This window comes from Spea bombifrons, chromosome 1 (assembly GCF_027358695.1).
Source record: "Spea bombifrons isolate aSpeBom1 chromosome 1, aSpeBom1.2.pri, whole genome shotgun sequence".
NCBI lineage: Eukaryota > Metazoa > Chordata > Amphibia > Anura > Pelobatidae > Spea > Spea bombifrons.
The window spans coordinates 42585321-42610247 of NC_071087.1; the positions used below are offsets into that span (position 1 = coordinate 42585321).

The window sequence follows — 24927 nt, forward strand, 5'->3', positions numbered from 1 at the left end:
ACAGCAAAATTGTTATCATTATATACTGAGGCACACATTGACGGTGGTACAGCATAACTGTTATCATTATATACTTAGGGATTACGCTGTACCACCGTCAATGTGTGCCTATACTTTGAGCCAGACACTGACAATACTGCAGTAAAACCCCTATCACTATATACTAAGCTAAACATTGATGTGGTGTAGGCCTAACACTTCAGTGACTGGCTTAGTACATAGTAGGGATGCACCGAAATGAAAATTCTGGACCGAAACTGAAAATTCTGCACTCAAAAAAAAAGTAACACACCAAAATTAGACAAAAAAAAATTAATAACAATATTAATATATATATACATGTATATAATTAACAGCAATCACAATCCTATCATGCCCAGGTTCTAGCATGTACTGGCTGTTTGTAATCATATATATCTATTAATACTGTTATTGATTTTTTCTGTCCAATTTTGGTATGCAATTTACTTTTAATAAAAGTGTTGTTAACACACCACCGTTGGACAAAAAAAAATTGATAACAGCAATCACACTCCTATCATGCCTAGACAGCCTCCCTATGCCATGCTATCCCCCCACACTTCCATGCAATCTCAAACCCTCCTTCACAAACATTCATCATAAACTATAGCATAACACCCATCACTCTCACACACTTACTAATATTTTCCTACCTTTCCTCTGGCACTGTCACTTTTCCTCCTCCTCTTCATTCTTCGTCTTCTGTGTCCCGTCCTTCCGGTGCAGAGAGCGCGGAAGACGGTGGGCGTGGCTTCAGTGTTGTGCGCCGGGATTTGACATCAAGTCCCGACGCACAGCCACAGTTGCCGCGCGCATCATTTTTGGAGGCGTGCCGGCACCCCTCAGTGAGCGGCACTCCAGGCACGGCGGACAGTCCCGGTGGCAGCCGCTTATTTTTTAACTTTGCGGCTGCCATGAATGTTCGTCTGCCGGCCACCCGGGATTCAGGGCGGCAATTGCCCCCCTGCCCCCGGCAGAGTCCGGCCCTCGGTCCCTTCATCATCACAGCCTCTGAAGCAGAGTGAAAAGTGTGTTGGGAACATGTGGTGCAGCCGTGAAATGCCAGCGAGACAGCACCATAAAACAGTTCATAATTGATTCATACTTTAACCCCTTGATGACAATTGACGGTCCGGGCACGTCATGCACAAACATTCAGTTAGCGACAATTGACGTTCCAGGACCGTCATGGCTTTAAAAGGGTGCTAAAAAAAAATAAAAAAAATGGTAACATGTAAAACTAATTTTCCACTGATGTCACCATCAGGGGAGCCTTCCAGTTCCAAAAAAAGTTAAAAAAAAATAAATAAAAGGACAAAAATAAAAAGGTATGGCGTGTGATAATATAGTGTACCCTAATGGAATTACTCAATAAAACATGCTAAAATGTGTTGTGTATATGATAAAACAAATATCACAATGCTCGCCTTAGCTGCTGGATTTCCCCGATCACTAGCAAGTGGACTAATTAATTCTGGTGACAATTAAAACTTAGTTTTTGGGCATCACATTAGAATAAGCCAAAATAGTCAATGAGGGCCACACAGCACATGTCCTATTACTCTCAGCTAGTCCTAAGTAAAGTAAAGGCTGGATGAGGTGCTGATCAGCATGACTAAAGAGCTACAAGCAGGACTGCGCGATTACTGCATCCAATGCAGCCTTCATTACAGATGCTTCCCAATGCAAAACAACTGCCATAATAAATAAGGCGCACGTTTTCCGGATCCCTGTCCGCCACAGAAATCCCTAATAAACGTGCACCGAGGGCTTAAACGGAACACACGCACAGGTTTCGCTAACTAGAAACAAGTGACGAGTGACGTCATCGCGACATTCCCCTACCGAGACGCTCCGGTTGCCATGTTTAGGTTTCCTAGGAGTTGCTAGGCTGGGATTTGTCGCATCTAAAAAACGTCAGTGACAGGCTGTTGGGATGAAAGGAAATACATTCTCTTCCCAGGATAAGATCCTAATAAACAGAGCATCGTGTAGCGAGAGGGCACCTGCATTATTATATGCTTTTTAAGTAACCATCACTTTCGTTTTTCTTTCGATTGACATAGGAAGAAATGTACTAAACGAAGTGGGATATATATATATTCATACAGAAGAACGAGGGCCAGCACCATGGAGCTCCAATTAAACCGTGCGGATTACCTCCAGGTATAGCTTGATCTAATCCTTCCTATTCATATTAACTCTTTCTGTGCACATTGGTGGGGCTTCCACATGAGCAGATGCATAGCTGCTCGTCACTGATCAATGAGGTGTCATCGGTGATCAGAAAGGTGCAATTTATGATGAGCTCACTATATAATTAAAGTTTCTGTTCCTGTTGGATCTATTCGAAATTCGGGATTCCAATCACTATATATATATATATATATATATATATATGTATGTATTAGATTATATGTAGTAACAATTTGTCAGAAAGCTGTACTGATGGGTTGTTGCCTTAGGAACTGGAAGTAAATGTGTTAGTTTTGTAATTAAGTAAAAAAATAATGACAGGTATATGGTTTATTTCCTTAGCACACTTGAATATATGAATTATTATTTTTTTTGAAATTATAATCATCTCTTGTGTTACAGCCGGGAAACTACAAATCAATCAGAGATGCCTGTACGTGCGCATCATTTACTATCGGTTGTAATTTTTATGGGATGTTGTCTGGTATTTTGTTACCTGAAACGTATGCTTTGTGCCGGTTCTGTTCTGTAGGTGGGAGTTACGTCACAGAAAACAATGAAACTGCTCCCTGCGTCCGGACGACGTGCAACTCAAAAGGTACTGGGATTTTAAAGGTTTGATGCATTTCTCAATTGAACTTTTCTAAACTCTGGGGACCGATGGGTATAGTTATGGAGAAGTATGACATGTGTGTTCATTGGTTTGTCTCTCTTTGGGATGTGAAACTATAATGGGGTTTTTTCTCATAAACCTCATATAGATTAAATTAGGTTTATTTAATAAAAAGAGAGTTGTGGTTTGACGTCCTTGACTTCTCTATACGTTATGAAGGTATAGTCATATGCATTATATAAGGTCAGCTCAGGCCTTCTTGCTGGGGAAGCCTCCTAGTGCTGGATCTTCATAATAATCAGTATAATGACAGAATTGAAACCCCAACTCTCCTGCCATCCCTCCTTTTCCTTAATAAACCCCAGCAATACCAATAGGATCCGTAAACCTGCTTTAGGCTCTTTGGGGCTTGTCGGGGACTCAGTGGCGGTGTCATAGACATCTATTGGTAAAGGAAACTAATGGGATTAACATGTTAATATTAAACTATAAGTGGTTCAGGGAAATACAGATTTACACCTATGGAGATTGATGAACTACATTTTTAATAATGAATGGCAGACCAGTATCTGTGTTTAAAAAAAATTATTTAAATAATTTATGTAGACAGCTCTGGATGGTGTCCGTCTTCCAAGTGCATAAACTGTAAATGCTGCTAATAGAGTCTTTGACTTTTTAATAAAGCCCGTGTTTCTGGCACCTTGTCTACCGCTTCAACGTTAGCAATGCAAGTGAAGACTTGGCCTCATAACCTAGCTATGACATAAAGAAAGATTCTAGAACAGCCAGGTGACTGTGACCTATCGCTTATATCATAGAACCAAGGAGACTTTTTAAAGAGACAGGGTACATTTTCCGTTGTTATATTAGTTTAAACGGACCATGGCATAAAATCTCAAGTGTTGTGTTTAACATGGTTTATCAGTAGCTAGTAAACTAGCTGGAGATGCTGTTAGGTTCACTCTCTCCATATAAAAGGACGGAATTAAGTTTCAATTAGTTGCAAATCCACCTCCCTCATACTTACACGCAGAAGCACATATCCTTTTGCTTAGCTAAAGATGTCAAATTATTTTCATTATTATTTTATATAGTGCCTTCATATTCCGCAGCGCTGTAAAATGGGATGACAGTTTTTCTTGAACCTTCTCGAAGAAAGGCCCTTGGCTTTGGAACATTGAAGTGCGTATGATGGCTGTGTCCCTTTAAATGACTTCCGTACTGCTTATTCTCTGTACCAGCTCCTGGCCGCTGGCCTGCTCACCTGCCAATATACCATGAAGCCTATAGCAGCAGCTCTACGGAGTAGTACTTTGTGATCAGGAGGAGATGAGAGGTTCTGTTAGAAATAAACAAACAGTCTTAGCCAAAAGGTTCTTTTAAGGTTAACTGGTTTTGACAGATGTAGTGAATAGTTTACAGTAGTTCTGGGGTTAAAACAAAATCAGTCCCAGAAAACTGCAGGAAAGAAAATGAATGCATATTCCTTGAAGGCAGATGTACCACATTCTCTAACAGTTACAAATAAAAGTATAAGTAATATATTCCTTGCCCTTTTGTCACTGCTTCCCTTTGGTGGTAACAGACTTGCCCCCATAAACTATTTAATATGCATGTTTTGCCACCGTTTCAACAGATTTTAGATCCCATAATGTAAAATATTCCCCCTTTTAATTTAAAGCCAAGCGCCATATACTGCTTCAAAAAAAAAAATCACGAACTATAGGTAATTTTAATAAATAAGTAAATGCTAAGCGCTGTGGAGATGGCACTTTCCCTTTAATTTGCTGAACTTGTATACTTGAAGGAAGAAGTTTGGTCTATATTAATCTAATTTAGCTATCACAAATTGCATCAGTACAAAAATTTCATAGACTGATAAGCAAGTTAATTAATGAACTGACTAATAAGTCATGGCTAAAATCAAAGCGTAGTAGTGATGACTTCTAATCCTAAATTATTATTTTACTTAGTTGCTTTTAATATTCCATCTTATTAAGAGCAGATGGAGCGGAAGGGAACACATAATTAATAACAAAACACATATTCCTTTGGGTCTTCTTCGCTCCCTCTTTTAACGTGTGCTCCCCCTAGTGGATAAAGCCATGAAGTACAACTTTTAACTTCTTACTGTGCTTCTGTCAAATAACCTCAACAAATGACTTTGGAGAGTTTTAAAATTATTGGGTAGCATTTCTACATCTGTTCACTAAAGGCAACGGTGACAGGAGAGTTGCAGTTTCACCTCCTCGCCTTCGCTACATTATGAAAGGCCAACCTCAATGAGCTTCTGCTGCAGAAGAGTATGGCTGTCCCTGTATAATGGATAGGTTAACAATTGAATTATAAATTATGCGGGGCCTGCTCAGCCCTCACTGCTGGAAAAACTTTCCAGTAATGACCTTTCTTCGTAAAAAAAAAAATAATTTTAGGAAATTGAAACCATAAAATATTAATGATATCGTATTTTACAAGTATGGCTACTGCAAGTAAAAATAGAATTTTCTGTATATAGTTTCTAGTGTAACAAGTAACATATGAATTCTATATTCAGCCTTCTTATCAAATATGGTCGAGAGAAGTGTAAGTACATCTGGCTACTCAAATGTATGGTTATTTTGCATGATCTCCTGGGTAAATATGGAATAATAGTACTGCATATGAGTAGACGAAGTGTATGTTTCTTTGAGCATGGTCCCTCTCACTTTTGGTTTGTCTAAGCTCAAGTTGTCATGCGATGCACGTGTCCTGTTTACCCGTTGTACAGCACTGTGAAATATGATGGCACTGTGTAAATCAATACTAATAAGAATGGATGTCTGCTGAAGATCAATCTCGGGCTCATACTTCTTCAACATGTGGTTCTTTTTTCCATTTCTTTTAGGTAGTCGTCGGGGACCAAGATGGTATTATTACATGTTTTGGAATCAAGAAAAATGAAGCCGTGGTAAGATTTCATTGCATTCAAACACTTTAGCAATTGCTCAATCAGTACAGAACATCACAGCGGCTGAGACGCTGGACTGTGGAATAATTGGGTAGGGTAATAAAAATGCTATGCATTCACTTCATTCATCGTGTAATGTTTCTTGTGTAAGTACGGGTATTTGAACTGGCTTTCTTTGTATCTCTTCTACTATACCGCCCTTACATTATATTACATTTATTTATATAGCGCCAGCAGATTCCGTAGCGCTGTTACAATCAGTAGAATATTTTAAAATCACAAACAATAGCACGCTGGTACAAAAGGAGAAGAGGGCCCTCCTCTTGTGAGCTTACAATCTAGTCAGTAGTTGAGGGAGTAGTGAAACAGTAGGAGAGGACTGCTTGGATGGGGATGAGTTCATCATGTCGGGGCGATCTGTACAGGTTGTTGTTTGTTCAGGTGGCTTGATTAGGATGGTGGCTGTGAGTGTTAGGTGGAAAGGTTGTACGCTTCTCGCTTCTTTTCAGATCAGCAGAGACCCCTTTTTTTAGATTTTACATTCTTTCATTTGCAGCCGGTTTTCAAGACCCTGCCAGGGCAAAAGATCTCGAGGCTGGAACTTGGAGGGGCTCTTGGCACAGTCCAGGAGAAGATATTTGCTGCCGCCGGATCTGAAGTTCGAGGCTTCACCAAGAGAGGAAAACAGTTTCTGTCTTTTGAAACCAACCTTACTGAAAGCATCAAAGCTATGTAAGCTATATGAATTGAATTACACTGCACACTGTGGATCTGACAATTTTTTGCTTTGTAAACGTATGAGAAGTTGAGGAACCGCATTATCAATAGAAATCTATATTATTATGTTAATTTTTGTTGATAAAAAATCTAATTTGGAAATCATGAGATCTGTAAATCAAATGTGCAGAAGCAGTGAAGCTTCTTACGTGGTTGTGTTTCTAGCCAACAGTCGGGATCAGATATTAGAAGTTGCAGCTTGTTTTATGAGTAGGGCTGCAACAACTAATCGATAAAATCGATAATAATCGATAATGAAAATTGTTGTTAAAGATTTTCATTATGGATTAATTGAATCGATTTTATCGAAATATAAAATGAGGGTTTTTCAGAGCACAACACTGAGATCCAGATCTCCTGCAGCGCTGCAGGAGACCTGGATCCTCCTCTCTGGCAGCCGGTGGGCGTCTGTGTGATGCGCACAGACATCCACCGCTGCTGCCCTCCTCTTACGCTGGGGCTTCTATGATGGAGTACCGGCGTGACTTGGCCTTCTGGTGCTCAGTCAAAGAAGCCCCAGCGGAAGTGAAGGGCAGCAGCGAAGATCTGCACTGTCTGTGCATACGTTCACCGGCTGCCAGAGAGGAGGATCCCCTGCAGCGCTGCATGAGACCTGGATCCTCCACTCTGGCAGCCGGTGAATGTCTGCATGATGCGTGCAGACTACCTCTGCTACTGCCCTTCATTTTCTCTTGGGCTTTTATAATGGAGCACCAGTGTCACATGACCTTCCAGTGCTCAGTCATAGAATCTCCAGCAAAAGTGCCGGCTAGCAAAAGAGGTTTGTCTATGTGATATAAGGCATATCAGGGGGACAGAGTGGCATATAGGGGGCATAAGGCATAGCTAGGGGGTATAAGGCATATCCCTGGGGGCGGATTGGCATATCTAAGGGTATAAGCCATATCTGGGGGGCAGAGTGGCAAGCCTGGGGTCAGATGTGCATAACTGGGGGGGGGTAGGAAAATAAAAGGAAATAAAAACAAGAAATGCATTTTTTTTTCAATCATAGTTTTTTATTAAATATGGAAAAAAATGTTTACATATGAATTAATATTTACTAGTAAAACTTTTTTAGGGAATTATACCTAGTTTGAGAAATATTTTGTTTGGGTTCTTGTACCTTATGTCGGTAAAATAGGAAGGTGACATGTTAAAGTAAATTTTAAGTTTTTTTTTTTTAATTCTGCTGTGTTTTTAACACTCAGCTTGTTCATTAAATTATTTTAGAATGAAATGTGTGCATTATTCTTTAGGCATATCTCTGGCTCAGATCTCTTCCTATGTGCCAGTTATATCTACAATCATTACTGCGACTGTAAAGACCAACACTATTACTTGTCAGGGGACAAAATCAGTGATGTTCTCTGTTTGCCTGTGGAGAAATTAGAGCGCATCACTCCTATCCTGGCATGTCAAGATCGAGTGCTTCGGATTCTAGAGGTATTTGTCATTTTATTAATATTTTTATTATTATTATTATTATTATTCAGTGCGTGTGCCCATTTTTCTACAGTATTATGTAATATGTTGACCCATCATAAATAGTTATGATTAATGGGACCAACCAGCCTTCCTTTCCATTTTAATCAATAGCATCAGATTAAAAATATTGTTCTGTTTTCTTTTTTAAAACAATTTTTAACTTTTGCGTAATGTTTCGGTCATTGTGTATTAGCCATTCATATGTGTTTATATGCTCTGTTTATATGCTCTGTTTAGCACCCAGTGCTGCCTGTAGCAAACAATAGAATGGCTTGTTGTTAATCGCCAAGCAGGACATTCTGATTGATGAAAGTCTTTGGAGGCAAGGACTTCATTAACATTGCCATAATCAGCTAAGTGTGTTGTCATAGAAGGGAAAGTCACCCAAAATATCACATGACTAACAACAATGGCAGCGTCCTTGGAACAAAAGGAGGAAAACTGGGTTTTTGACAATGGTTTTACATACAAAAAGGGTTTGAGAACAACTCAGCCACTTAATAGTCTGCCCTAAGGAGCTTCCTCTGTCAAGAGCATCTCATGGTTTAGCTCACTTTTGCCATTACAGAGGAACAATCTCCATCAACATCCAGAAATACATGCTAGGCAAATATCCTTTGCGCGAGTAAACAAGCAACCCCAGATGTACGTTTCAGCCTTCATGGGCCTTGTCAGTAGGGTGCAGTTGGTATCCATCTAGGCACAAGTTAGCAAGGAGATCCACGTCTGGACTATCCTTTATACTCTGTGTAGATCCCAAGAGAACAACCCAACCGAGAATACGTCTGATTTTATATTGTGTGCATTAGAGGGACACTCCATCGACCATTTGCATTTTAACGCATATGATAGCTGAGAGTACCCTTTAAATTTACGTGGTGACACATTTGCAAATGCATGGTTAGATTCTGCAGAATAGATCTATATGCCTTTGCCCGCCCCATAGCTATTTTCCATGCAGAAGATGTGTTCATCCAAGCACATCTTATAACATGAGTCAGCTGTGGGAGAGGTTTAATGAGGATCTGGAAAATTATTTGCTGTACCCATTGGTGGTATTTTTTCTTTTCTCTGTTAATGATGCACCAATGGAAAGTGATGCACTTGGCAAGTTCCCTTTTAATGTCTCGGGTATAATGGAGATGACCATAGAAAAATGGGGCAGTAGCTGCCTTGTAAACATGACTGGACAGGGGATGAGTAGGAGGCTTTAGCACTTTAAGGCCAGAGTCAGAGTAGCTCTTATGTGTTGTTAAATGTTTGTATGGTTGTTTCTGTGGTTATTGATAAGTATTGAAACAGTATTTCAGGACTAATCTCCCTTACAGTAGCCTTATGCTAACATAAACCGGAAATTGTTCCAATGGCAATGAGCTTCTCAGGATTTGGAGATCTCTTTCCCTGGAGATGTTTCTATTATCGTAGGGTTTCATGTTTAACATGACTGCATTGTAAGTGTTTGTTTTTTTCTTTTTACTAATGGATAAGTGTTAATGAACTTCCAGGGCTCGGATTTGGTGTATGAAATTGAAGTTCCTGGCCCGCCCTCCGTTTTGACTTTGAATGGTGGGAATGGCGGTAAGTGTTAAATTGTCTATTCATCTTCCTCTGAATGGTGTGCTGAAAGAAAACAAGATGTTCTGTTGCTTTTTCCATGCTGTCCAACACCAAACATAGTTTACCGTTTCCCTATGCATTTTATGTATTTCTAAGTTCCTAATAATACAAATAATGGGTTTATTTTTTGGTGTAAAGGAGTTATTAATAATTATTGCAATCATTTGCCCCATTGCCAAAAAATAGTTGCAGTAACCAAGAATGCAGAAACGTAGTGTTATAACTGAGGTAATTATGCAGTGGGGCAACTTTGTGCCACATGACAAGTTAATCAAATCTTTTTTGGAGTATTTGTTCTTCTCTATCCCATGTATTAATAATATTTTTTTGATTTACAATACTGTGGATATCCGGTCCGCATCAAATGTGCAATATAGTCCAATTTGCTAAACTAATTGTTTTGTGAGCCTGCATTCTGCACAGTGATGGACATATTATTTATAAAATTGCTGCTGTTTTACCCAGCAGCAATTTAGCAAATTAATTAAAGCTTCATAAAAAGTGTTTTCCTCTTAAAGGCCATTTCATTGTATTACCCAACAAAATCGACTTGCACCGATATAAATGAGTGTGATTCATGAAATTATAAGATATATTTATATTTTATAGTATAAGTGCCAATCTGTATAAAAAGTCACATGGTAAACATTTTACAGCAACATTATTTATCTTCCCTGGAAGGTGACAGTGGAGAAGAGGTTTTGTACGGGACATCTGATGGAAAATTAGGATTAATTCAGATTACAAGGAGTTCCCCGGTGCCCAAGTGGGAAATATTCAACGAGAAAAAAAGAGGAGGTTTGTATTCTTCACAAGGCATACGAGAGGGCATATATATCAATAGATCTATATAGGTATAGTGTACAGAGAGCAATATGTCCTGTGGCCTTATCGTAAAGTTATTGGTCAGTTTATTTGCAAAAGTATTAGTCCGTTGCTTGTGGCTCCAACAGATATAGAGTAGTCATTTTTTATGATTTTTTAAATAAATTAGCAGGCATTATGCCTCACAATAGTGTACGTGGTTATACATTTGTCTAGATGTTTGCAGGGGAATTTGGTAGATTTCTTAAAACATGGATTATTATTTTTGTTGCTAGGAATCTTATGCCTTGATAACTTTGACATTTTGGGAGATGGTGTTAAGGATTTACTAGTTGGCCGAGATGATGGATCTGTGGAAGTGTATGGACTTGACAGTGCAAGCGAGCCTGTCCTCCGCTTTGAGCATGTAAGTATATAACTGTATAATTGTATAAAGTGTAAAGGTGCTGTTCCACTTTTCCGCTAATTTTGTCTCTCATTGTAAATAAATTAATTCGATTATAAGACAAACCTGATTATAAGATGACCCCCCAAGCTTTGGATCTTAATGAAAGAAAAGGGCTAAATATATCTAACCCACTTCTTTTGCTTTCATTGCTCTCGCTCACGCTCTCTTACTCACTCTCACACTTTCTCACACTCTCATTCACTCACTTTCTCTGTCAATGTTTCCTTAACAGCTCCACTTCTTCTCTTGCCTTTTCTTGTTCTTCTTTCTTTGTTTCTTTTGAACTAGACCTCCCGAAGCACTTCTGTAAAAGCACACCCTCTCCACTGATTGGAGGAACGGGTCAGAGGCTGTAATTGTGGCTCCGCCTTTTTTACGGACGTACTCAGAGTACTTACCAATGTTTGATTACACCCTCTTCCTGTAATGTTTTGAATGTTTTCTGTAGCAGACATCGGGACAATAAAGTTAAGCACTAATAATATTTGTATGCATTATTTGTTCAGTTAATCCCTTTTCCTTTACACATACTGTAATAATCCAGCAGCCAGGCTAAAATGGAAAATATGATGGTTTTCAGTGTATTTTCAATGGTATCTTCAGATCTTCTTTCATCACTACAATGGATTTAAGCAAAATGATAGAAAAGTAAAGTACAGAGAGTATTGTTGCTGTTTGTTATTGTACAGAAACACTTTATATTACTGGTATACTTGCATATTAACAATTGTGTTATAATTGCAAAACGGCAGGGCTCTCTTGCCAAGCAAGGCCAGCGTCCTATTAAACCTTCAATTGCAGTTTTCAGGTAACAGTGAGAACTGATGAGAAAAATAAAAATAAGATCCATTTTTCTTTCTTCCCTTCACGTAAACCAGTTCTTATCTAATGATATTTTTTTTACTCCGCTTAGACGGAACAGCATCTTTAAAAGATCTAATGCATATATACACAGAATCTGTTGCTGCTCTAAATAAATGTCATACATAACAGTAAGCGAACATAGATTGTAAATCTGCCAGAGCTTTATACTGTTTGTATAGTAATGCAGAGCTTTATACAGTTCCATAACAACCACGAATTGTCCACATATGCTCGCACCATAGCTTTAAAAGAGAGTAGACTGTGGTCTTAAAGGTCGTTAAATGCCATTCAAAAAGCCCCTCCACAGTTAACAGCGCCTGTAAACAATCACAGGGAATAAAGTGATATTTCACGGATATATGGGATACCTGGATTAGGTAAATGATTAATTACAACATCCCTTTAAGCTCATTTCATTGTGAGCAAGGGTACTCCCACAAGGAGTTATATACTGAACACCTGGCACCTACACAGACCCTAGTCCTTACACCTCTAGAACTCTTGAAACAAGTTTCTTTTCCTTTTCGATCATGTAACATAAAGATCTACATCTATTATTTGTGCTGAATGTCGCAGCTCATCTCATTCTAACTTTAGGTTTTGTACAGAAGAACTGTGCCAGCCTTGTTCGTAGTTATGTGTAAAAATTGTCCAGGAAGGATCCCATTATGCCAATGCAGTCCTTACTTAGGGGATCTGCTAAAGCCAATGAAAAGTTGCAAAATATCAACTTTAAATAACTTTAAAGTGGAAATAGGGCCACGTATTCTCACTATGATGCTAATAAAGATTGGAGGCATGGGGACCCTGGTTTAATCACCTATTTGGAATCACAATAAGAGGCACAGCTGGATACTTAGCCTTCTAATATTAAATGCCTAGCAATCAGAAGCTTATTTGAGATTGTCTCTATTCTTGCAAAAGCACATTCATGATAACTATAACAATAAGTATTTTTTTTCAGACCTTGACAGAAAGCATAACATCGATACAAGGGGGCTGTGTTGGGAGAGAAGGCTATGACGAAATAGTACTAGCTACGTATTCCGGTAGGTTTCGGAAACATAGCTTCATTTTGCCACAGCAGTGATCATGGGTGTTTGGACGTTATTGAGTGTTATTATTGAGTCTGTAGTTCTGAACGAGGATATGTCTTTGACTCTTAAAAGTATTGCTAGGGCTGTTGGTATGGGGAAGCTAAGCACTTCCAAGATCATCCAAACACACAATAAAACAAGGATTCCTTTCAAAGCACAAAAGAAAGCATGGTCAACAATGAAAACAATCCCATGAACTGAAAAACATGGGGTGGGAAAGTAATCCTCAGAAAGGCTCTCCATATGGATCTGGCAGCTGGAGAGGTTTTTATTTATTGCTCCACAGCGTGGCATTGACTACTCGATGTAGGAAGAACAGCAAGAAGACCAGTCAAGAAAAAGCCGTATTCTTCGTTGCCTCATTAGAGGTCTCACATGTGATTGAGCATACCAGGCTTTTGTGTAAAATAACACTGTATGTATGATACACTTTACTACCCACCAATCTCATATATTAATAGCTGTATTAAGGGGTTAATCCCATTGAAAACCTATGGGCTGTCAACAAGGATTGATATGACCAATTCAACAAACCAAGATTGAGGAAATATTTTCGCGTACGAGAAAAACGGCTACAATATGTACTGCCTATATATGAAGTATATAGATGGATCTACTGCCAGTTTGGGGTCACTTAGAAATTTATTTGTTTTTGAAAGAAATGCATACTTGATCAATTAAAATAACATAAAAGGGATCAGAAATACAGCATAGACATTGTTAATGACTATTGTAGCTGAATTGTAATTGAATGTCTTCAAAGGCATACAGAGGCCCTTTATCAGAAACTTGGTTCGCTAATTAGAGTTTAAAAGGCTAATTGTTCATTAGAAAACCCTTTTGCAATTACATTAGCACAGCTATAAATCTCTTTTTTCCCTGTCTGTGTGTGTGTATTTATGTATGTATGTATATATATATAAATGTTTTCTTCTTATTTATTTTTTATTTGTTTCACATTTTATTTAGGGTGGATCACTGGACTTACCACAGAGCCCTTGCATAAGGAGGCTGGCCCTGGTGAAGAGATAAAAATAAGCCAAGAAATGCAGAACAAGATAGCTTCCCTCAGGTTGGCTTATACATGATTATATCTTCTTTTTGTGATTCTGAATAAATCCAAACAGCCACTGTGGATACAAATCCCAGACTCTATGAATAGTTTATTTCATTTGCGCTACATTTTCTTTAGAAGTCATGCATCTCAATGGAATTGCCAAAAAGCCGTAATAACACACTGGTTTAATATGTTCTTAGCTAAGAAAGAAGAACACAAAAACACAACACAAGTGATTCCTAAAGCCTACTACTTGTTAGACAGTGTCTGAAGATAACAGATTTAAAAAAAAAATAAATTGTGGGCATTCCCTTTAAAAAAAACATACTTGACTATCTGCTCTGCCTATGACCTGAGAAGTACATTGCTCACAGTGCCACGGTACCAAACGAATAATGTTTAATGTATTTTTACATTACTAGTGTGCTAACATTAATTATATATATATATATATATATTTTTTTTTTAATGGTATAGGATAGGTATTAGCATAGTACCATTGCATGTGTGTGGTTCTCATGATACAAGCTTTCCACGGTTTCTCACAAAGGAACAATACCTTCTGATAAAACATATTGCCACTGTGTGTTTGTGTATTCATGAAACAGTGCTACTCAAAACTACATCGGTTGGTGCAAGACCAGGTAACATTTAGCTCTATACCCCAATCACTGTGAAAGATGCTGTAGATGGGCAATTGTCTTCTCTTGTTAGATCCGAATTGGATCAGCTTCAGTACAAGGTCCTTCAGGAACGTGAGAGGTACCAGCACTCTTCTCAGTCCAGCACTGCTGTCTCTGCTGTTCCAGTGTTCAGCGTCAATGACAAGTTTACCCTAAACCGCGAGGATGCCAGCTACAGCCTTATCCTGGAAGTGCAGATGGCCATTGACAATGTATTGATGCAGGTTGGTTCTAAACTGGTTACACAGATATAGATTTGTGTTCCACTTCTGCATTGTCATTGTTGCTGGTGTAAATCCTTTACTGATCGGATCCGGTAATTATCAAGATGCAGGATTATTTGCATGTGATTATTAAGTAACATACATTTTTAGAGGTAAGTGCCAAGCTTGTAATATAAAAAATATTATAAAAAAATAACTGATACCAAATAGAATAACTGCATATAAAATGTTTACAGGATAAATGACTCTGACATTTTTAGAAAATGTAAGGCTCTTAAGTTTGTCTTTCCACCCAGGTGCAATCATAAGCAATGTTGTGTCTATCTTAGTATTACCATTAAGCCTTTTATATATGTATTTTCTTCTAAGAAAGGTACACAGGGATATAGCTTTGCTGGTAATGAAGTTAGACCCATGCTGTGTATCATCGTTTGCCTGTTTCTTTAGCCGATTTCATGGTCTTTATATTTACAGAGCGATGTTCCCGTGGACCTGTTGGATGTGGATAAGAATTCAGCTGTTGTCAGCTTTAGTGGCTGTGATACAGAGGTTAGCGCTTATCTGTAGTGATAATACACAGCGCCCCAGTGTAAAAAACAAAACAAAAAAACATTCTGACTAGTCCGCCCATTGTCATGCACTTCTAATATCACAAATTTCTTTTTTTGCTTTCTTTTAAATCTCTAGAAAAGATGCATTTGCTTCCCTGCCTCACCTTGACCCCCAGTACTCGCATACATATGCAAAGTGAAGTGTTGATTGCTTAATGTGTATGAGCAAATCCCCATATGTGCATTTGTTTAACGCCGACTCCTTCACTCCCCGAGGGCCCAGTTCCCGATGCAGTGTCTTCATAGATGTATGCGAGTTAACTGGTGTTGATTGGGAGGAAGGGGAGCGGTAATTCTGGAGATAGTTTGATGAAGGCTTGGTGACGTGTCTGGTAATGTATATGTCCCCTAATATGCCTCTTGCTAAGAAAGCATTGGCTGAGTTGGAGAAAGATCTTTTATCGGCACCAAGAGCACGATATTACCTTTGATATTTATTTAAGTCATATTTGTTTTTACTATGGCCTATAGTTATTTGCAAAATGTATACATTATTATTTCTAATTATCTCAATTTAATAATGTAGTGAGTACCAAAGGACATATTAAGCATACATATTAGGCATGTATGTATATATATATATATATATATATATATAGTAATCTATGTGTGACTAGAGGGCTTTCCCAGTTTTTCCCAAGGAAAGAGGTAAAGCTGTCTTTCTTGTAAGTGTACTTTTCCCCACCTTGTGTTTGTTGTGTACAGAACCAGCTTGGAATTGCTGATCAGCTGCACATGCGGGGGAAGCAACCCTGTCTTTCCAAGTCTAGTAATTGTACCCCCGATGCACGGTCAGGCATTCATTCTACATTCTGGTCCATAACACTGAGCATTGTTAATTGTTTCATTACGTGTTAACATGGAGCACCACTCTTGGAGAAGATTACATAAATTATCACCATTATTATTATTATTATTCCTTTTTCATGTATATACGGTCATTACTTTTTATTTGCAGCCAAATGGCAATTTCCTTCTTGCTACGTATCGCTGCCAGGCGAACACAACGCGACTAGAACTGAAGGTAAGTATAAAGAAACAAACTTTTATAGTGTGCAATTGTGTGTACATTAATTTGAATTAGTGTTAGTTGTCCTCATTAATCCCCATGCCAGGGCAGCCATCTAGGAGGGCAACGCTGGTGTACTCGCTCCATCTTTTTTATTTTTTTAATTTTTTTTACATGGGGATGACGCTTCAGAAGATGTGGAGGGCCATGGACTGGGTGCCAAATTTGCTTCTGAGCCTGTAGTCTATGTAACACTATGGTCACTGTGATATAAAAGTTACACTGCATTGAAAAGTAGCTGCCGCTTGCTACTTTCCATTAGTTTATCAGTCTAACACTATACAAACATCAGAGCAGAGGACAACAATACAAAATGTACATTGCTTCTTTGTGTGTGCTGAAAGTGATATCTAGAGAATGTGACATACAATTTGATCTTTATTTATGCAGATTCGCTCAATAGAGGGCCAGTATGGAACCCTACAAGCCTATATAACCCCCCGAATTCAACCAAAAACATGCCAAGTCCGCCAGTACCAGATTAAACCTCTCTCTTTACATCAGAGGACTCATGCTATTGATGAAAACAGGTACTTTGTCTGGCCGGAAAGATAAGCTAAATGCAATAATAGATGCATACAGTGTACTTTATCAACATTATTGTGGCATTTTAGTTGGCAGTGATAATGTGGCTAAATGCGTTTTGCCCACAGGTTCAACATTTAACTAAACTTACAACTCATGGCCTCATCGTCAATGCATTTAATGCAAAAATATTGAACTAAAATGTTACACTCTGTAAAAGTAATTTCTGCTTGTCCTCAATCCTGCCAATCTAGTTTCTGTATTCACAGCTTTGTCTAATCAATGCTCCTTAACGCAGAGGTCGACAAATTTGGTTTGGATCCATGAGCCAGACAACAAAAGTTCCCCAATCAAGTTTTTATTTTCCTGTCGCCATACATTTACACACTCCAAAGCCATACAGCAAAAGACAGATGCTAACATCTTATGCTCACAAACACTGACACCTTACAGCAACACACACACTCTAACATTTCACGCTTATGTACAAACATGCTAACACCATGCACTAATACACACACACTCTAACATTATATGCTGACACACATTCATGCTAATGCCTTACTGTAACATAAACAACACCATACACGCTAGCACCACACTCTTATACACATGCATACTGGCTAACACTCTATATATATATATATATATATATATATATATATATAATATATACATATATTACATACAGTGCAACTATGGACGCATACACAATGAATCTGGTACTACAATACAGTAGACATACTGGCACTGTACACACACAGACTCTAACACTATACATATACACATTGATACTACAGTATACACACACTCACAGACTATACATATTATACATATACACACTGTCTCTGACACTACAGTTTACATATACACACACACTGATGGCTTTTCTGACCTCCTCAATTTATAGTTCGACATTGCTGCCCCCTTTAATTTGACATAGCCCAATAATCTTTTGGTTACGAATGTAGAATACGGTGCATGCATTCATTTTTTGAATCTCATACCTATGCTGGCCAATCACCTTTCCTGGTTCCTTTAACTTCTGTCAGTTTTTTGTAGATCAGCTTGCATGCAAAACACCGATGAGTTTATGTTAATGTTTCTGTTTGGCTTTCTGTCACTTCAGACCTATGAACACTTTGAGTCTGACAGGCCAGTTCAGCTTTGCCGAAATACATTCATGGGTAGTGTTTTGTCTGCCTGAAGTTCCTGAGAAAACTCCAGTAGGGGAGAATATCACTTTCTACTTTCAAAACACATTTCTGGACACTCAACTTGAGTGCTCATACAGGTAAACATGGTGTTTAATTCGTAAAGCCTCTCTGCTGAAGACGTTAATGCATAGCATAGAACTATTTTATGTTCCAGTTGGTAAAATGTATTTCTTCGGCCTTATACTGATCTCTATGAACGCATCTCTTCTTGGCTGCTACATTGCCTTGGGTTCAGCTCTGAACAGATGCACTGGGGCTATGTGTCAACGAAACCCTGCTTCCCCGAGGAACACATTCATAAAGTGAACCTCTAATTTCAGGAAGAGATAGTCAGGCTAAAGCTGCTCATTCATACGTAAAATAATGTTTTGCACAGATTACCACTATAATATTGTAGTTGATTGAAAAAAAAAAGAATATGAGTGTAGTAGAATAGATGATACCTTAAATTACATTTTCAATTTTACTTATATTTTCCTGCAGAAAAGGAGAAGGCGTTTTTAAATCTGACAATATCTCCACTATCTCTATCTTGAAAGACGTACTCTCAAAAGAAGCTACTAAAAGAAAGATTAATCTGAACATCTCTTATGGTAACAATATTTCCCATCTCTCTCGTTTCATGTCAATCACATTTTACATTCCTTATGTTTTATTTATAGAACGCCAGCAGATTCCATAATACTATTTCATTTAGGATGAACACAACATTAACCAAATAATATTGACAGTATACATAATTAACAGTGGCACATGTTAAGACACACTGGTATTGAAGAAGGAGAGGACTTAATCTTTTAAGATAATTTCTGCACTAAATTTCATATGCGTAAGTTACTTATTAAGACTCCATTTCGCTACAGTCCAGCGTGGATGCACTTAGGCCAACGTGGCTGTTTACTAATTCTGTTATCATCAAGCATTTTATAGCCTTCCATAAACTTCAGAAGGCATTGGTTCCTTAAGCACGACCTGGGAAGAATTTAACTCTGCTGGTGGAACCCTGCCGACTACAGCTGCTCAGCGTGCCTTACCAGTGGCAGGTCTCCTTCAAAGTTAAGCTGGCTAATGGGGCTTAGTTTGGCCTGGGTGGATTTTAGTGAATGCTCAAGCATTATCACATGCCAAGTCAACATGCTATGTTTGGGTCTCATTAGCAGTTAGGGTATCATCCACATGCCTTGCCATGGCCTAAAATGAGAGGGGGGTGTAATGGGTGTAAATGCAGACAGGCAAGAATGATTAACAATAAGAAAAAAAATCACAGTCATGTCAATGAAGTTAGAGAATGCTTTGGCCACAACCTAACTAACTTTGTCATCACAAAGTAGGAATAAATTTAGTATTTCATGTTGGCATTTGTCTTTTTTTTCTCCTTGTACCTGAGCAGACATAAAGGAGGAGTCTGTCGGCCACACTCTGAAAATGATTCACCCAAAGCTTGAATATCAGCTGCTCTTGGCCAAAAAGGTCCATTTAATTGATGCCCTCAAAGTAGGTGTATAATTTATTATTATTATAATAATTCAGATGATTTCTGACAAATCCACAGATGATCCTTCTAAATATTTAAAACCTTTCTCATGGCAATCACAGACTTAGAATAGCCTTACACAGCTAAGCTCTTCACCATCATAGCTTGAGGTGGATTTGGTTGACGTGACATCCAGCTGTCCCCAGTAGGACCTCAAGCTTTGTGGAGGGTTTTGATTTTATTTTCCTAGCTTTTTACTGAAGTTTTTAGCTTTGTTGTTTTTGTTCGGTGGGAGGCAAGCCTCAGTTGAGTATTTGTATGTATTAAGTTCAGCCATCTTAGCCCGTGAAGGAGAAACAGGATAGAGCCGGCCTGTAGAAATGGAGTTACGTTTTTTTTATTTCACTTGCTGTTTAGTAAGCAAATGCAGATACTCAATGGCCACCACTGCTTGATGGATAAAAATATACCGTTCCACTTCTACAAGTAAAAATGTGTCCCATTTCTCTCCAAGGAGCTTCAGGTCCACGAGGGAAACACAGATTTTCTGATCCCAGAATACCGTTCTATTTTACAAGAGGCTGAAAAGCTCCAGGAAGAGTATAAGAAGCAGCCTGCCCACCTTGAAAGACTGTATGGTGAGAGCTCCCTGTGAACATTATTTGCATATTAGGCATGTGTGTGATGTAATTTTATTTGATTTTGTGAGTGTTTTTGGGCTGTACACATGTGCAGGTATCCATGTTTAAAAGGTTACCAATTCAGCATTTTTGGGTTAAAATAAAAAGCTGTTTCATTCCCAGATCTGTGTAGATTACTTCTTATGACTGGTTTATTTAGCAAGAAGACTGTTTTGCATACAATCAAATTTATACAAAGACTCCCTTGCAAAATAAACTACATGTTAATGGGATAAGTATTTTCTTTCAGTGTTTTCATACTCACTGATGTTTTTTCCTATTGTTTTGCAGGCATGATAACAGACCTCTTCATTGACAAATTCAAATTCAAAGGCACCAATGTGAAAACTAAAGTCCCTCTTTTACTGGAAATTTTGGACAATTATGACCAGAATGCCCTGATGACATTTTTTGATACTGCTTAAAGAATTAGCACTTTGCCCCCCCACGTATAGGTCATCCTCAGTGATAGGCTGAAAATAATTTGGATGCGCTGAAAATACTCATCTGACCTACTCTAAAATGTGTAATGTTATTATGATCAGCTCAGTTTGAGTAAGTCCTGTATTCTGACCTTTTTTCTTTTTTTCCTCTGAAGCCCGGGGTAATTTGTGCGTCCAGCGACACTGTGAATACAGGTGCTAAGAGTAGATTAAGGCCACAGGTAAAGGAGGCCCCTTAATCTGTGGCTGCACGTAGTACTCTCATACTCAAGTCAAGGTAGGGCTGGATCTTCTAGATTCTCCACGAAGAGAAGACCCCCTGAAGTCTTCAATGAGGGATGGTGGCCAAAAGGCTCAACCATCCCTGCCACCAAAAAAGGACCCAACTCCACTGTGACATTTTCAAACAGGCCACTAAAAACTGTGACGATAACTGAATTCCACACATGCACAAAAAAGTGCTCATGATTGGTGTGATTGGTGTGCTGTATCTGGCCCACCACCAGCCGTAGGACAGGGCAGATTTAAGTAAGCGATAAACAAAAAAGTGCAAGCTATGAAGGGCCCAGGTGGATTCTAGTGCACTTATTAAATCAAACTTGTGTAAGTGCCCCCACACAAACACATAAACATGTGGTGAGTGCCCTGGCGGAGCAAGCCAGAGAGCTCTAGAAATCATACCCCGGGCTTCATGAAGCCCTCTCAGCCTTTTTCCCTCTCTCTCAGTAGATCTTAGCCAAAGTGCAGATTCGCAAACTGTACCATATTTTTACATATTTGATGTCTTATTTCAAGGGTAAGCAGCCTTCGGAACACATGTTGCTTGTTGCTGGCTAAAGGTAGTATGAGTGGTAGTCAGAGTTGTTTATCCCTCTGTTAGTTATTCCTTCCTGGAATATGATGCCTTTTTAAATAATGTATTTCCTACGTTAGGAGAATCGCATAGGCTTTTGTTGACTTATAGTAGCAATGAAATCAAATTAGCAAAAAAAATTGTGAGAGTTTAAATAAACTGGTCTGTGTCTTAGGTGTGGAAGGCACAGGCTTCTGGGAGCACTCAATGCTTCAGTAGCAAGAGAATTTAAAAGACATAATTCTAATTTATTTGTTAATGTATGTAATCATCTTTCACATAAAATATGTTTTTAATGTTTGAATTTTGTATTTATATTTATACCAACCGCTTTCAGAGAGAGCATAATGTAACTAAATAACCTGAATAGGTAACAACCAGACGTGGACTAGCTGAAGTGAAAGGAAAGTGGAAAAAACCTGTACATGTCTAGAAGGACACCCGTAATAACTTTGTATATGAAGGGTGAGTCCAGCATGGCTTAGCTAATATCCACCATGCCCAGCTTACCTGCCTCTAGTAATGACAATCATTTTCTGTGTTTAAATTCCAGATTAAACTAAGCAACATATATATACATATATATATATATATATAAAAATCTATACCATGGGTCAAGCCATCTTCTTGTTTTCAGGATCTCTTCAATTATTCCTTTACTGCTTAAAGTCGTTGGCTTGATTTGTATCCTTTATTTCATTGAAAACCAGATAATTGTGCATTGTATTCTGACTTTTTTGAGGGAAAGAGGTGAAATCCCTCTTGAGTGTCACATGACTGCTACATTTTCAATTAAAAGCACTATGTAGTAGGATAAACGGATGACTTTAACTCCATTGCCTGTGTAAAAAAAAAAAAAAAAAACTAAAACAAAAAAAACAGAAGCAATGATTTTTATTAAGCAATTTTTGCAATATACAATTTCTGTAAATGTTCCTGGTTAATGAATACATTGGTTACCCTAGGAACCTAGGCACAGAACTTTCTCTCCCCAAGCCAGAAAAAAACACTAGTTCATCTAACTTTCTTCTCCCTGCTTTTTAGAGTAACTTTTTTCTCATGTACCTTAATATATGCTTAGCTGTCACGGTCTAGAATCCTTGATAGTTATATGGGGTTTAGTCAGAGAATTGAATACAAACCATACCATTTCTACTACCTCTAGCGCTAGATTTAGGTTACGCTAGTGTATTAAAAAGTAATTTAAAAAAATAAAATAAAATAGAGATTTGCTTGAAGGAACATGTTCTACAAACTGAGTACTAGCAGCAATAATTAATGTAGCAACATTCATATTACTATGTTATATAGTTGGTTTGGACATACAGTTTCTATATGAACTGTGTAATACATTGCAAATCAACATTTGTTTTTAAATTTGTTAATTACATTTAAATGGATTTCTAATTGATTTCTAAGAAAAATGACAAAAAGCATAGCACTATGTACAATAAGTCTTATATATTACATATAGATTTATATATATATATCTATATATATATATATATAGATATACACACACACACGCTTAGGACAAACGCTGTGATTTGTGGATGTAATTCACAGCGTTTGTATGTCCTATAAAATGAAGGTGCCTTCCACTACTAATGTGCGTATTTGATAAACAGTGTAGGATATGTTGAAGTGGGAAACGTCTTGTTTCCACAGCATCGGTTTATTTAAGTCCAAGAAGTTGCATGGAACAGGAAGTTGCATGAAAGAACATCAGTTGCTGCCAAGGAAACTACTGAGTTTCTCAAACAAACAGGAAATAATGACTATCAAATCTGGGGAGGAGTAGCTAATTTAAAGCAATTTCAATACAATGGGCTAGTTAGGGTATGCTTTAGGAGCCGTGCAGAATCACACAGGCTATTTCACATGAAAGTTCTGTATAATGAGCTGGGAGTTTTGCACCTGCCGATGGAAAACTGATAATATACCCACAGTATAATCACAGTAGCTCAGGTGTCCGGCAAAGGGCCAAGTCCAGATTAAATTACATTTATATGGTGACCAATAAATAATGTATTAACCAAAAAGTCACCAAACGGAATTCTGTTACAACTATAATATAGATGTTTTAAGTAATGTAAGGTGTGTAATCGACAGGGTACAATTCAGAAAGGGATCAGAGTAGTTGCTGTTAGGTTATCCTTCCTGGGCAGGTAGCAATTGATCCTAAAATTATAGCTTTAATCAGAGGTAGTGGGATACCCTGGCAAGTATAGCACCTGTCATGTGCATAACAGACAGATAACAGGCAAACCAGCAGGGAAAGTGAAACAGAACAACAAACTTGTTAAATGTAATTTATTTTATTCAAGTTTAAACAATAAAATATATACACATCCATCAAAAAGTTCACATGCTGCCTAATATATCACACCCACTGGTTTGGTGTGTGTGTGTGTATGTATGTATGTGTGTGTGTATATATATATATATATATATATATATATATATACACACACACTCACCGGCCACTGTATTAGGTTCACCTTGCTAGTACAGGGTTGCACCCCCTTTTGCCTTCATTCTTTGTGGCATACTTTCTACAAGGTGCTGGAAACATTCCTCAGGGATTTTGGTTCATATAGACATGATGGCATCACACAGTTGCAGCCACATCCCAAAGGTGCTCTATTGGATTGAGCCTGGTGACTGTGGATGCCATTGGAGTACAGTGAACTCATTGTCATGTTCAAGAAAGCAGTGAGCTTTGTGACATGGTGCATTCTCCTGCTGGAAGCAGCCATCAGAAGATGGGTACACTGTGGTCATAAAGTGATGGACAATTGGTACTAAGGGGCCCAAAGTGTGCCAAGAAAATGTCCCTCACACCATTACACCACTAGCTTGAACCATTGATACAAGGCAGGATGGATCTATGCTTTCATATTGTTTTCTTCCAGTCTTCCATTGTCCAATTTTGGTGAGCCTGTGCGAATTGTAGCCTCTGTTTCCTATTCTCAGCTGACAGGAGTGGCACCCGGTGTGGTCTTTTGCTGCTGTAGCCCATCTGCTTCAAGGTTCGTTGTGAAGTGCGTTCAGAGATGGTATTCTGCATAGCTTGGTAATGGGTGGTTATTTGAGTTACTGTGGCCTTTCTGTCATCTCAAACCAGTCTGCCCATTCTCCTGTGACCTCTGACATCAACAATGCATTTTCGTCCGCACAACTGCTGCTCACTGGATATTT

At 38.4% G+C, this 24927-nt stretch overlaps 1 protein-coding gene across 1 annotated transcript; it reads left to right on the forward strand.

The window, feature by feature from the left end:
• Positions 1–1957: 1957 nt before the first annotated feature.
• BBS7 (Bardet-Biedl syndrome 7) lies at positions 1958–20952 on the forward strand. Its single transcript, XM_053461415.1, has 19 exons — positions 1958–2187; positions 2750–2815; positions 5715–5777; positions 6334–6509; positions 7811–7997; positions 9545–9617; positions 10338–10454; positions 10757–10887; positions 12758–12842; positions 13860–13962; positions 14662–14854; positions 15329–15403; positions 16424–16489; positions 16925–17064; positions 18189–18353; positions 18760–18869; positions 19667–19770; positions 20265–20388; positions 20722–20952. The coding sequence occupies exons 1-19, from the start codon at positions 2152–2154 to the stop codon at positions 20853–20855; spliced, it is 2148 nt and encodes a 715-aa protein (XP_053317390.1). The 5' UTR covers positions 1958–2151; the 3' UTR covers positions 20856–20952.
• The last annotated feature ends 3975 nt before the right edge of the window (positions 20953–24927 follow it).